The 14,724-nt window shown below is 40.0% G+C and overlaps 1 protein-coding gene across 1 annotated transcript in view; it reads right to left on the reverse strand.

The window, feature by feature from the left end:
* NGLY1 (N-glycanase 1) overlaps nucleotides 1–14,456 on the reverse strand; it is a 73,070-nt gene extending 58,614 nt beyond the window's left edge. The window contains exons 1-2 of the mRNA XM_011974811.1: nucleotides 14,287–14,456; nucleotides 9,204–9,318 (exon numbers count right to left, since the gene is read on the reverse strand). Coding sequence (XP_011830201.1) covers nucleotides 9,204–9,218 — 15 coding nt within the window. The 5' untranslated portion in view covers nucleotides 9,219–9,318; nucleotides 14,287–14,456. The remainder of the gene's footprint in view (nucleotides 1–9,203; nucleotides 9,319–14,286) is intronic.
* Nucleotides 14,457–14,724: the final 268 nt, after the last annotated feature.

Raw genomic sequence — 14,724 nt, forward strand, 5'->3', positions numbered from 1 at the left:
TCAAAACCACAATGAGATACCATCTCACACCAGTTAGAATGGCAATCATTAAAAAAATCAGGAAACAACAGGTGCTGGAGAAGATGTGGAGAAATAGGAACACTTTTACACTGTTGGTGGGACTGTAAACTAGTTCAACCATTGTGGAAAACAGTGTGGCGATTTCTCAAGGATCTAGAGCAAATAATCTTTTATACATTGTTAGTGGGAATACAAATTAGTATGTAAACTAAGAAAAAGAGTATGAAGGTTCCTCAAAAAAACTAAAAATAGAACTACCATATGATTCACTAATCCTACTGCTAGGCACATATCCAAAAAAAGTAACCATTTTTTAATGACCTTTAATTTAAAAAAAGTTCTTATGCTTAATTTTTAAGCATTTTTAATTTTTTTTAATTCTATTTTTTTATTTCAATAGGTTTTTGGGGAAGGGATTGGTGTCTGGTTACATGGATAATTTCTTTAGTGGTGATTTCTGAGGTTTTGATGCACTTATATCCGACTAAATGTATAGTCTTTTATCCCTCGCACCCTTCCTACTCTTCTCCTCTCCAAGTCCCCAAAGTCCACTGTATGGTTCTTAGGCCTCTGTGTCCACATAGCTTAGCTCCCACTTATAAGTGAGAACATATAACGTTTGGTTTTCCATTCCTGAGTTACCTCACTTAGAATAATGGTCTCCAATTCCATTCAGGTTGTTGATGCCATTCAGGTTGCAAATGCCATTATTTCATTCTTTTTTATATAGCTGAGTAGTATCCACAGTATTCCACTTTTTTGTTTGAGACAGAGTTTTGCTCTTGTCACTCAAGTGGGAGTGCAATGGCACGATCTCAGCTCACTGCAACCTCTGCCTCCCGGGTTCAAGTGATTCTCCCCTCAGCCTCCCGAGTAGCTGGGACTACAAGTGGCCACCACCATGCTTAGCAAATTTTTGTATTTTTAGTAGAGATGGGATTTCACCATGTTGGCCAGGGTGGTCTTGAACTCCTGACCTTGAGTGATCCACCCACAATGGCCTCCCAAAGTGCTAGGATTACAGCCATGAGCCACTATGGCCTGGCCTCCACATTTTCTTCATCCACTTGTTGACTGATGGATTGATTCCATATTTTTGCAATAGCAAATTGTGCTACTATAACCATGTGTGTGCAAGTGTCTTTTTCATATGACTGCTTTTCCTCTGGGTAGATATGCAAGTACAGGAATTGCTGGATCAAATGGCAGATCTACTTTTAGTTCTTTAAGGACTCTCCACGCTGTTTTCCATAGGGGTCATACTAGTTTACATTCCCACCAACAGTGTAAAAGTTTTCACCAACATCTGTTATTTTTTGACTTTTTAATTATGGCCATTCTTGCAGGAGTAAGGTGGTGTCACACTGTGGTTTTGATTTGATTTCCCTGATAAAGATGTTGAACGTTTTTTCATATGTTTATTGGCCATTTGCATATCTTTTGAGAACTGTCTATTCATGTCCTTAGCCAATTTTTTGATGGGATTTTTTTTCTTGCTGATTTGAGTTCCTTCTAGATTCTAGATATTAGTCCTTTGTCAGATGCCTAGTTTGTGAAGATTTTCTCCCATTCTGTGTGTTGTCTGTTAACTCTGCTGATTATTTTAGCTGTGCAGAAGCTTTTTAGTATAAGCTCCATCTATTTATCTTTGTTTTTATTGCATTTGCTTTTGGGTTCTTGGTCATGAAGTCCTCATCTAAGCCAATGTCTAAACAGGTTTTTATGATGTTATCTTCTAGAATTTTTTATGGTTCCAGGTCTTAGATGTAAGTCTTTCATACAGGTCCAGTTGATTTTTGTATAAGGTAAGAGATGAGGATCCAGTTTCAATCTTCTACATGTGGCTTGCCAGTTATCCCCACACCACTGAATAGATGTCCTTTTCCCACTTTATGTTTTGTTTGCTTTGTTGAAGATCAGTTGGCTGTAAGTGTTTGGCTTTAATTTCTGAGTTATTTATTCTATTATATTAGTCTATGTGCCTATTTTTATGCCAGTACCATGCTGTTTTGTTGACTACAGTCTTGTAGTATAGTTTGAGGTCAAGTAATGTGATTTGTCCAGATTTGTTTTTTGTTTAGTCTTGTTTTGGCTATGTAGGCTGCTTTTAAAATTTTTAGGACTGTTTTTTCTAGTTCTATGGAGAATGATGATGGAATTTTGATGGGAATGGCACTGAATTTGGAGACTGCTTTTGGTAGTATGGTCATTTTCACAGTATTGATTCTACCCTTCCATGAGTATGGGATGTGTTTCCATTTGTTTGTGTTGTCTATGATTTCCTTCAGCAATGTTTTGTAGTTTTCCTTATAGAGGTCTTTCACGTGCTTGGTTAGGTATATTCCTAAGTATTTTATTTTATTTTATTGCAGCTATTATAAAAGGAGTTCTTGATTCTCAGCTTGGCCGCTGTGGTGCACAAATAGTGCTACTGATTTGGGTACATTAATTTTGTATCTTGAAACTTTACTGAATTCATTTATCAGCTCTAGGAGTGTTTTGGATGAGTCTTTAGGGTTTTCCAGGTACACGATCATATCATTAGCAAACAGCAACAGTTAATTCCTGTTTACCAATTTTGATGTTCTTTATTTCTTTCTCTTGTCTGACTGCTCTGGCTAGGACTTCTAGCACTATGTTGAATAGAAGTGGTGAAAGTGGGCATCCTTGTCTTATTCTGGTTCTCAGGGGGAATGCTTTCTGCTTTTCCCTATTCAGTATACTGTTGGCTGTGAGTCAGTCATACACAGCTTTGCTTACCTTAAAGTATGTCCCTTCTATGTCAATTCTGCAGACCTGTCTAGTGCTGTCAGTGAGTACTGAAGTCTCCACTATTATTGTGTTGTCGTCGATCTCATTTCTTAGGTCTAGTAGCAATTGTTTTATAAATTTGGGAGCTCCAGTGTTAGGTGCATACATATTTAGGACTGTAATATTTTCCTGTTGAACTAGGCCTTTTATCATTATATAATGCCCTTCTTCGTCTTTTCTTAACTGTTGCTTTGGAGTCTGTTTTGTATAAGAATAGCTACTTCTGCTGGCTTTTTGCATGGAATATATTTTTTCACTCCTTTAAGTTTATGTTAGTCTTTATGCATTAAGTGAGTCTCTTGGAGACAGAGAATACCTGGTTGGTAAATTCTTATTCATTCTGCCATTCTGTGGAGCATTTAGGCCACTGACATTCAGTGTTAGTACTGAGATGTGAGGTACTATTCTAGTGATCATGATAGTTGTTGTGTGAATACTTTGTTTTCTGTTTTTTTTCATCATGTTATTTATTGTTTTATAGGATCTGTGAGATTTATGCTTTAAGGAGGTTATATTTTGGTATTTCAATGTTTTATTTCAAGATTTAGAGCTCCTTTTTAGCAGTTCTTGTAGTGCTAGCTTGGTAGTGGCAAATTCTCTTGGCATTTGTCTGAAAAAGACTATCTTTCCTTCATTTATGAAGCTTAGTTTTGCTGGATGCAAAATTCTTGGCTAATAATTATTTTATTTAAAGAGGCTAAAGATAGGACCCCAATCCCTTCTAGCTTATAGGGTTTCTACTGAGAAATGTGCTGTTAATCTGATAGGTTTTCCTTTATAGGTTATCTGATGCTTTTGCCTAAGGGCTTGTAAGATTATTTCCTTTGTCTTGACTTTAGATGACCTGAGGACTATGTGCCTAGGTGATGATCTTTTTGAGATGAATTTCCCAGGTGTTCTTTGAGCTTCTTGTATTTGGATACGTAGATCTCTAGCAAGGCCAGAGAAGTTTTCCTCAACTATTCTCTCAAATATGTTTTCCAAATGTTTAGATGTATTTTCTTCCTCTAGAACACTAATTATTCTTGGGTTTGGTCGTTTAACATAATCCCAAACTTCCTTGGGGCTTTGATCATGTTTTAAATTCTTTTTTGTCTTTGTTGGATTGGGTTAATACAAAAGCCTTATCTTTGAGCTCTGAAGTTCTCTTCTTCTTGTTCAATTCCATTGTTGAAACTTTCCAACGTATTTTGTATTTCCCTAGGTGTGTTCTTCACTTCCAGAAGCTGTAATTGTTTTTTATTTATACTATTTATTTCTCTGGAGATTTTTTTTTTCATCCATATCCTGTATCACTCTTTAAATTTCTTTCGGTTGGTATTAATCTTTCTCTGGTGTCTCCTTGAGTAACCTAATAACTGACCTTCTGAATTCTTTTTCTGGCAATTCAGAGATTTCTTCTTGGTTTGGATCCATTGCTACTATGCTAGTGTGATCTTTTGGGGATGTTAAAGAACCGTGTTTTGTCATATTACCAGAATTGTTTTTCTGGTTCCTTCTCATTTAGGTATAGACTATGTCAGACGAAAGATCTGGGGCTCAAGGGCTGCTGTTCAGATTCTTTTGCCCCACAGGGTGGTCCCTTGATGTGGTACTCTTCCCTTCCTCTAGAAATGGGGCTTCCTCAGAGCTGGACTGCAGTGATTGTTATTGCTCCTCTGGGTCTAGCAACCCAGTAGAGCTACTGGGCTCTGAACTGGCATTAGAGAGTGTCTGCAAAGAGTCCTATGATGTGATCTGTCTTCAAGTCTCAGTCATAGACATCAGTTCCTACTCTGATGGAGGTGGCAGGGGAGTGAAGTGGACTCTGTGTGGGACCTTGGTTGTAGTTTTGTTTAGCGTGTTGGTTTTCTCGAATTCCAGGTGTGCTGGCAGTAAAGCTGTCATGTGGTCAGACTCAGGACATCTGGTTAGCCAGGATGTTACAGGTGGTGGAATCAGCTGTTGTTTTTTCCTTTCTTGGAAAGGAAGTGATGCTCAGCCAGGAGGTGATGCTTTCAAGACAGCATCAGCTACGGTAGTATCAACAGGATATAAGCTTGCCCTAGGGTTGCCTGGATAAGCATTTGGGTTTCTCAGGCGGTGGGCAGGGCCATAGAGTTCCCAAGAGATTATGTCTTTTCTCTTCAGTTACTAGGATGGGTTGAGAAAGACCATCAGATGAAGGCAGGGTTAGGCGTGTCTGAGATCAGACTCTCTTTGGGTTGGGCTTGTTGTGGCCGCTGTGGGGGATGGGGGTGTGGTTCTCAGGCCAATGGAGCTATGTTCCCAGGGAGATTATGGCTGTCTCTGCTGCGTCATACAGGTTACCAGGGAAGTGAGGGAAAGCCAGCAATAACAGGCCTTACCGCGCTCCCACGCAGCCAGAAGGGCCAGTCTCACTCCCACCATGAGCCACCCATAGCACCATGTTTATATCCAGGCAGTGTGCGCAGCGCTGAGATTTTGCCCCAGGCTACAAGTCTCCCCACTGAGAAAGCAATCAGGGCTTTCAGGCTTCACCCCTCTCCGTCTGCCTTGGCTTCTGTGCTTGCATCTGCATTTCCTCTTTGACGCCTCCCCTATATTCCCCAGTCCAGGAAAATTCGTGTTCAGCTGCAAGTTTCATTCTCCCTGTGGTCTTTCCCCAATTCCACTGGCAGCCCTCCCCAAGCACCCCTGTGAGATAAAGTCAGAAATGGCCTCCTTAGTGGCCAGGAGTGTCTGCAGGCTCTTCTCGCCACTTGTTCTACTTTTGTATTTTCCTCAGCTCTCTAAATTCATTTCAGCTCTAGGTAAAGTTAAATCCTTCTCCCATGATCTGGATTTTCAGGTTCCCCAGTGGACTTTCCCCCTCTCACACTTCAGGCACTCACAGATTTTCCTCTGTCTCATGGAATTTGCAGCAGCAAGCTACTTTTTTCAAAGGATCTGTGAATTCTTTTGGTTTTCCTGGAATGTTCCTGTGGTAATTCTCAGAGCAAAAGTTCACGATGTGAGTTTCCAGGCACTGTTCTGTCAGTCCAGTTGGGAGCTGCAAGTTAGTCCTGTCTCCTATCCACCAGTTTCCAAAATCAGCATATTGAGGAGATATCTGCATTCCTACGTTTACTGCAGCACTATTCACAATAGCCAAGATATGGAATTAACCTAATTGTCCATCAACAGATAAATGGATAAAAAATATGTGGTATATATACACAATGGAATATTATTCCACCATAAAAAAGAACAAAATCCTGTCATTTTCATCAACATGGATGGAAATGGATGGACCTTATGTTAAGTAAGCCAGATTCAGAAAGACAAATACCACATGTTCTTACTCATATGTGGGAGCTAAAACAATTGATCCCATAGAAGAAAAGAGTGATTGTAAAAATATATTACAAAATTAAATACAAATTTAAAAAAATAAAGAAGAGTGGAATGGCAGTTACCAGAGGCTTGGAGGAATAGAAGGGACTGGACAATAGAAAGAGATTGATTAATGGGTACAAAATTATAGTTAAATAGGAGGAATAATTTCTCATGTTCTACAGCACAATAGGGTGACTATAGTTAAGAACAATTCATTGTACATTTCAAAATAGCTAGAAAACAGAATTTTGAATATTTCTAACACAAAGAGATGATAAATGCTTCAGATCATGGATATTCCACTTACTCAGATTTGATCATTACACATTTGTATGCTTGCATCAAAATATCACCTGCACCCCATAATGTACAACTATTATGTATCCATATAATTATTCTTTAAAAAGCCCACCAAATTTCTTTTTGGTGGTAGAGTTCAGTTTCAGCACTATTAGTTCTTCCTAAACTTAGCCACGCTGATAAAACATTTACTTCAGACAAGTCCTGAGGTGCGATGTCTAAAGCCAAACAGAAACTTTAAGTATAAATTAGTCATATCAAAACCTGTTAATCTTTTCTGAAATTGTGACTCCATTTGCATCAAATACTACTACAAGTCTCAGTGTGGCCTGTTATTTGGCACTGGAGTGACCAACACTGGTTTGCCTGAGACTGAGGGGTTTTCTGGGATGTGGGACTTTCACTGCTAAAACCAGGACAGCACTGAGCAAACTGGAATGGCTGGCTATCCTACTCAGCACTCAAATATTTGCTGAATGAAAAACAAATCTAATTCTATTAAATATGTGACACTTCAACATGAGAAATGGGTAGAACCTTCAGTTGTCATTTACTCAATTTTCCCAACCAATTTGAATCTTGAAAACTGGCACTTCCTTGAACAAGGAATTTTAAATTCTTTATGTTAAGATGCCTGTGTATCATCTACAATCAGATGACACCATAATTTATATCCCCAGCCTAGTCTCTCCTTTGGGGTTGTAAACTCATATATCCAACTGCTTGACATCTCTACTTGAATATTTGACAGCAAATTAGTCACAATTGTCCAAAGACAGGTGGTGGTTTCTCCCTTAAAACCTGCTACCCTCCAAGGCTTCTCTATCTCAAATAATGATACTCCCATCCAATTAGCTGCTTAAACCAAAACATAGATAAGTCCCTGATTCCTTCCTTTCCCTTATATCTTACATCTAAATCACCAGCAAGTCCTGTTGATTCTGCCACAAAAAGAAATCCTGGATCCATCTACTTCTCTCCATCTCCACCATCAGTACTTAATTCAACAAATCTTTATTGAATGCCTAACATTTCTAAGGTACCAGCATTATTCCAGGAGCTAGCAACACAAGGAACAGAAATGACAAAAAGCCCTGCCTTCATGGACCTTACACAAACCACTACCATTTCTTATTTAGACTAACATAATAAGCTTTCTAACTGGTCTCCCTGCTTCATCCCTTGTCCCCATCCCACCACCTCCAAGAATTCTCTTTACAGCAAGCTGGAATAATCTTCAAAAACATTTTTCCCTACCTAAAACTTTCCAGACTGGGCACGGTGGCTCACGCCTGTAATCCCAGCACTTTGGGAGGCCAAGGTGGGCAGATCACCTGAGGTCAGGAGTTCGAGACCAACCTGACCAACATGGAGAAACCCCATCTCTACTAAAAATACAAAATTAGCCAGGCTTGGTGGCATATGCCTATAATCCCAGCTACTTGGGAGGCTGAGGCAGGAGAATCGCTTGAACGCAGGAGGCGGAGGTTATGGTGAGCTGAGATTGCATCATTGCACTCCAGCCTGGGCAACAAGAGTGAAACTCCATCTCAAAAAAAAAAAAAAAAAAAAAAATTCCCAATGGCTTCTCATCTCACTTAGAATAAAGTCTAAGTCTTTTGCCACAGTCCTCAAGACCCCACGTGTCCTGGTCTCTGCCTCCCTATGCAGCTTATTTCTGTTTCACGGTTACTCCTGCAGGAAATCCTTTACACACATTAATCCTTCTGTCTGAAATACTCTTACTTGAGAGTTTCAGGTACCTGAGATCTTTCAAGTCACAGCTCAAATGTCATCTCCTCAGAGAGGCCTTCCCTGACCACTACCTGCCATGCAAAGTACTTTTTATTCTATTACCTGGTCTTATTTTCTTCTTTGCACTCATCTTGTTTTCACATCTACTGGCTGTTTAAACTATTAGAAATGTAAGCTCCATGTGAGATGGGACTATATCTACTACTTTGTTCACTACTGTTACTTCAGGGACTGAAATGGAACCTGGGGAGGGAAGCAGAGAGGCACGAAGGAAATTGAATCTTACATAGCAGCTCAGCATCTCTCTTTAACAATTTCTACGATTGCCTATTCTAACTACTACTGACTACTGAGTCTCTGTAACCTGTTCAAATTCTTTCAACACTCTACAAAGGAGAACTAGTTAAGGATATAAACATAAAGAAAATTCAGAATCTTAATAACTACTTTCAATGTGTCATAAAATTAAACTACACCACAAGATTCCAAAAGGTAACACCAAAATATTCGTTTGAAGTAAACAAAAAAACATACTGAGACTCCTCTCCTGTCACAGAAGAAACCCCTTCTGTGTGGTAACTGAACTCAGTTTTTCTGTCTACTTCAGACTCTTTTCATTTCCTACTAGAGACAGGTAGCTAGATCTATTAGTATTCACGTGTGCTCACAAATCAGGTTTTTGCTAAAAGCCTAAAGTGAACCACATTTGGTCCTGGGGTTGCATGTTTGACCCTCCCTTATTCTCAAGAATTAAGACTCGTAAGAATTTCTCTGTGGAGCGTTGTTACACTTTACTGAAATTTTAAACTATACTTGCTGTGATTTTTAAATGTCCAATCGGTGAAGAAACAACTATTTCTACTGATTCCCAAAATGATAAATTAAAAAACATTATCTTATTCAAACAATTATTCACCAACATGATAACGACTGCTTTGTGCGTGAAGAGGGGAGAGGAAATCCTCGAACATACTTACCTCTTCAAAGCCCATTTCAAATAAACATTCAACAGCTCCTCTGACAGGCAAGAGTCTAGTAGAAAAAGCTGTGTTTCCAATCCGGATAGATCTATATTTTTCATCATTAGGGTTTCTGACAAAAAACAAAAGTTTGATTATATATGGTAATTTATATTTTTCATAGTGTTTTTGTATTCCTTTTAATATTTTATACTGGCTACATTCCTACATGGTAGCATAGGCTTGAACTTCAAATAAATAGGAAGCAGTCTGGAAAAGTAGTTCAATTTTGTGACTCTTACTTCAGTATACATCTAGCACCACCTCACTGTTTAATTTCACACCTCATAATATTAATGCTGCCACAAAGAAAATCCATGTGACATATTAACTCTGTGCTGTTAAGTCTAGACACCTTAATGAGTCTTTTAGGCTATTTAAAAAAAAATCCATGTAATCTCTGAACAGGGGCAAAAAATTTTATCTGTTTTGTTCTGATGAATCTTCATCATATAGAATGGTGCCTGGCACATAGATCGTGGTTAACAAATATTCGTGAAATGAATGAAAGAAACTAAAAAGTTATATAAAAACAGATCACGGCTGGGTGCAGTGGCTCATACCTGTAATTCCATCACTTTGGGAGGCTGAGGCTGGTGGATCACGAGGTCAAGAGACTGAGACCATCCAGGCCAACATGGTGAAACCCTGTCTCTACTAAAAATACAAAAATTAGCTGGGCGTGGTGGTGCACACCTCTAGTCCCAGCTACTTGGTAGGAGGTAGGAGAGTCGCTTGAACCTGGGAGGCGGAGGTTGCAGTGAGCTGAGATTGTGCCATTGCACTCCAGCCTGGGCGACAGAGCAAGACTCCGTCTCCAAAAAAACAAAACAAAACAAAACAAACAAACAAAACAGGTCATAGTTCTTCAAAGACTTTACTTTCGACAAACGTGACCTAGGTATACCTTTATAGTCACTTGATTTTCTTTCTTCCCTAAATCAGTGATTGTTCTTACTGTAAGTGAAAACAGTAAGTTACATTCTGTGCTGTTAAGTTTAAGGTACATTTTTTTTTTTGAGGTGGGGGGTCTCCCTTCAGTTTAAAATACATTCTTTTTTTTTGAGAGGGGGTCTCGCTCTGTTGCCCAAGCTAGAGTGCAGTGGTGTAACCTCGGCTCACTACAGCCTCTGCCTCCTGGGTACAAGCAATTCTCCCACCTGAGCCTCCCAAGTAGCTGGGATTACAGGGGCGCGCCACTGCTCCTGGATAAGTTTTGCATTTTTTAAGTAGAGACGGGGTTTTACCATGTCAGCCAGGCTGGTCTCGAACTCCTAACCTCAGGTGATCCACCTGCCTCGGCCTCCCAAAGTGCTGGGGATTACAGGAGTGAGCCACCGCACCTGGCCCAAGACACATTCTCAACACAGTACAGCAATAAAAGGAAGATATAAATTTCTTTTACCATAATTAAGATTTTGAATAGCATACTTGAGACAAGAAACCAGCACATGAAAAGTTTTGGTTTGAGATTTTTAATTACTTTGATAAATCAGAAGAATTGTTTGAAAAAAACATTAAAAGAACATAAGGTTAAGATAAAGACAGTATTATATACAAAAGACTCTCAGAACATAGTTTAGGATGATAACTTTCATATCTGACACCAACTGCCTTAAAGTGATAGGACTTCTTTAAGTACTATGTTAAGGAGGATTCTGAGGCAGTGTCTGGGATCCACAGGAAGATGTACTTCCATAAGAAGCCATCAGCCTGGGGTATGGTATGGTGAGTAGGCAAATGCTAGCAAATGACTTATCAACTTTGTCCTATCTAAACGTGTTCCATAGGTATTCTGACATAAAAACAAAACCAAAAAGCAAATATTTTAATTTTATAAGTTTTAACAAATTTTGCATTTGTTTTTCACCAGTCAACTACCTATTGCCAAATGTCATAAATACTCAATGAATGTTTTTACACTTTTCCCTAATTTCAAAAATCATGTAAGTTTATTACAGAATATTCAGAGACAAAAGTTCTAAATAGTGCTATTCAAAATGTCCACAGATTGGTGCTAATCTACAAATTATTTGCTACCCATATGCAAGAAGTACAGAAATCTTTTGTTTGTTTACAAGGGCATAAAAATGAAGCAAGAAGTACAGAAATGGAATGTTTGGTATATAGCAATTTGATACTGCCATGAAATTTTCAGTGTATTTTACAAAAGTTATTGGTCCATAAGGGATTGGAAATTAAAACAAAAACACTGTTCTTTACCGTATGTAATTTGAGAATCACGGATGGTTGTTAAATACAAAGAAAATTTTATTCTCAACTCTTTATTCTGTGTATTAGATTAGGGTTTCTCAGTCTCAGCACCATTAACACGTGGGACCTTTTCTTAGTGGAGTTTCCTTGAGCACTGCAGAACATTCAGCATTCCTGGCTTCCATGCTACACTGTGTTACAAGTGAGCCTCTCTTTCTTATCACTTAAGAAAACTGAACTATATAATAATCCTACATTTATCAAAGCTAGTTTTAGATAAATGAGGCATCTTTTCCTGACACTCAATGTATTTCACAGGGTGATAAACATGTCAGTACCACCAGGATGATATAACCTACTGGTTCAAAACTGCTTGAGCTATTTTAATCTACTCTTTTCCTTACAGCTTTCAGATCTCTACATGCTCGGTCTTTCTCTGGGCGAATTTTCTAGTTTCTTCCTTCTTTCACAATTGTTTAAAAATTCTTATAAAATACACATCAGTTCTCATATAGTTTGGTTTGTTTTGTTTTTAAAAAACAAAGTCTTGCTCTGTCACTCCAGCTGGAGTGCAATGGCACTATCAAAGCTCATTGCTGCTTAGAACTCCTGGGCTCAGCAATCCTCCTGCCTCAGTCTCTGAAGCAGCTAGGACTACAGGCAAGCCACCACACCTGGCTATTTTTTTTTCATGAAGAGATGGGGTCTCACTGTGTTGACCCGGCTGCAATCCTTCCACCTGGGGTGTCCTAAAGCCCTGGTATTACAGGCGGGAGCCACTTCGACTGGCCTTTGTTATTTTGATATATGTTGCTTCCATTTAACTATTGATATACAATATAGATTTTCCTCCTTAGTTTCTAGTGAGATTTATTTATTTATTTATTTTTTGAGAAAGGATCTCACTTTGCCACCCAGGCTAGAATGCAGTGGCATAATCATGGGCTCAAGCCATCCTCCCACCTCTGCCCACCAAATAGCTGGGACTACAGGTGTCTGCCACCACGCTTGACTTATTTATTTATTTATTTTTAATTTAATTTTTTTGGGGGGGGACGGAGTCTCGCTCTGTCGCGCAGGTTGGAGTGCAGTGGCCGGATCTCAGTTCACTGCAAGCTCCGCCTCCCGGGTTTACGCCATTCTCCTGCCTCAGCCTCCCGAGTAGCTGAGGCCACAGGCACCCGCCACCACGCCCAGCTAGTTTTTTGTATTTTTTTTGTAGAGACGGGGTTTCGCCATGTTGCCCAGGCTGGTCTCTAACTCCTAAGCTCAAGTAATCCGCCCACCTTGGCCTCCCACAGTGCTGGGGTTACAGGAGTGAGCCACCGTGCCCAGTGAGCAATTTTATTTTTATATCATCTGTGGACCTCACATTAATCTATTTTTCTCAGTAAAAGAATACTGCAAACAGGGTCCAGCAATGACAGTCACATCCAGTTCCTCAAATTCTATCTTTTTTCTTATTAAATATGTTGAGTAAACTGACCATGGTTTTGTGCATAGATTGATACCAAAGGCCTGACCCTGAAGCCCTCAAAGACTTAGAGGGCTGTAGGGACTTTAGACTTCAAACCCATCATATCCTCTTTCCTATCCCTGGAAAAGCAACGCACAAAGACTTTCTTAAACTCTTCTCAGCATTATTCCAGTGTGTCCACTATCCTTTGAGCTCACTGCCACACCCCTCATCTTTCAGAATCTTCAACCCGGGAGGCAGAGGTTGCAGTGAGTCAAGATTGCGCCGCTGCACTCCAGCCTCATCAGCAAGAGCAAACTCCGTCTCCAAAAAAAAATCAGAAACAAGCCATTAGTAAACATTCCTAATGAAGATTATGATGTTAAATGTCATTATTTGCATGCAAAGGTTTCCTCCTCAAGCTAAACCTCAGCATTTTCGGTTCACTAGATTGAAAGCAGAAGTGAGTCTTCATTACAAGGGCACCTCTTTTCTCTGACTAGTGGGGTTTAAATAGCTTGGTGGCTTTCCAGGCGGTAAGTCCCAGCTAATGGGCTCTGGAGAACCCAGCCTATCAGTTCATTTATGGAGTCCCTTGGCATCCTTGTACTGTGAAGAGCTGTAAGGCCTCAAAGGGTGAAAAAGGTGAGTTGAGAAGGTGTCACAGAGCACGAAGGTGGGCCCCACACAGGTCACAATTATGTAGCTGTGAACAGGCTACATGTTGCATCCTTCATAGCATCTGCCACAAAATAAGGGCTCAACATATGTTCCCTTCAATTTACTTTAAACATCATTACCATTGCCTAAATGAAATATTACTGACATGGATTTTAAAAACTGCACATGTAACTAATGTCTAAAATTGGGTCACATGAAACATAACCTTGAAACTGAGAAGAATTTCCTCTTAGACTTCATGATAATTTACCAACCACTTAATGCACCAGGGGCTGAGGGGAGCAGAGAACCTAATTAATTAATCACGGTGACCTGATAAATGAGGTAACATCACTAAAGCAAGTGGCGCTCCTTTAACCTCAGTTCCATTTCCCTCCCCCAACACCATGTCACTCCGTTAAGACACATCATTTGATCTGCAGAGTTGAGGTGGGTACTCATTCAAAATGAATAATCAAACTTGCCTCCCAATTCCCGAAATCTACAAGGTCCCCTAGACCTCTAGAAGTGCAATTCTGCTGACAGGAAAATGAAGCAAATTACTCTCATCCAAGGCGATTACCTCCACGAATTCTTAGAATTTATATAGTAGAGTCCAGGTATTAATATAAAAACCGTAATTTCAAAATACTATAATGTTTCAATCAACCAAAGTGGGCAGAAGAAAACATTAAAAATTTTAAAACCCACCACTTCAGAAGCATTATGCTTTAGTACTCGGATAGTCTCAACATGGGAAGAAAACATCACTTTGTCAGTGACTAACTTCTGATAAGTATGTGGAAATGTAAGCCACTCCGCTCGAAAAAATGCACGCAGGGGGAATGACACGCGCGGTGCGGTTACGGTTGTGTCCTGATATCTGAGGTCGTTAAACGACGAGAAGAGCGGCAGTGTCCGCAGCACGCCTTCCTACCTCTCCTGCGCCCGGCCCCGTTTCCGGGACTCCAGTCCACCCGCAGCACCCTGACTGCAGGTGCCAAGTCACAACTGCAAAGAAACTTCCTCTTCTCGAGCGGGGGTGGGACTTGGCCGGGTCCCGAGGCCCCTGGCTGGCGGGCTCGGACGTTAGGAGCAGAACCAGCTCCAGGTCCCGGTCTGTCCGGGCGTCGCTGCCCTCCGAAGCTC

This window comes from Mandrillus leucophaeus, unplaced genomic scaffold, assembly GCF_000951045.1.
Source record: "Mandrillus leucophaeus isolate KB7577 unplaced genomic scaffold, Mleu.le_1.0 Scaffold149, whole genome shotgun sequence".
In the NCBI taxonomy this organism is placed as follows: Eukaryota; Metazoa; Chordata; class Mammalia; order Primates; family Cercopithecidae; genus Mandrillus; species Mandrillus leucophaeus.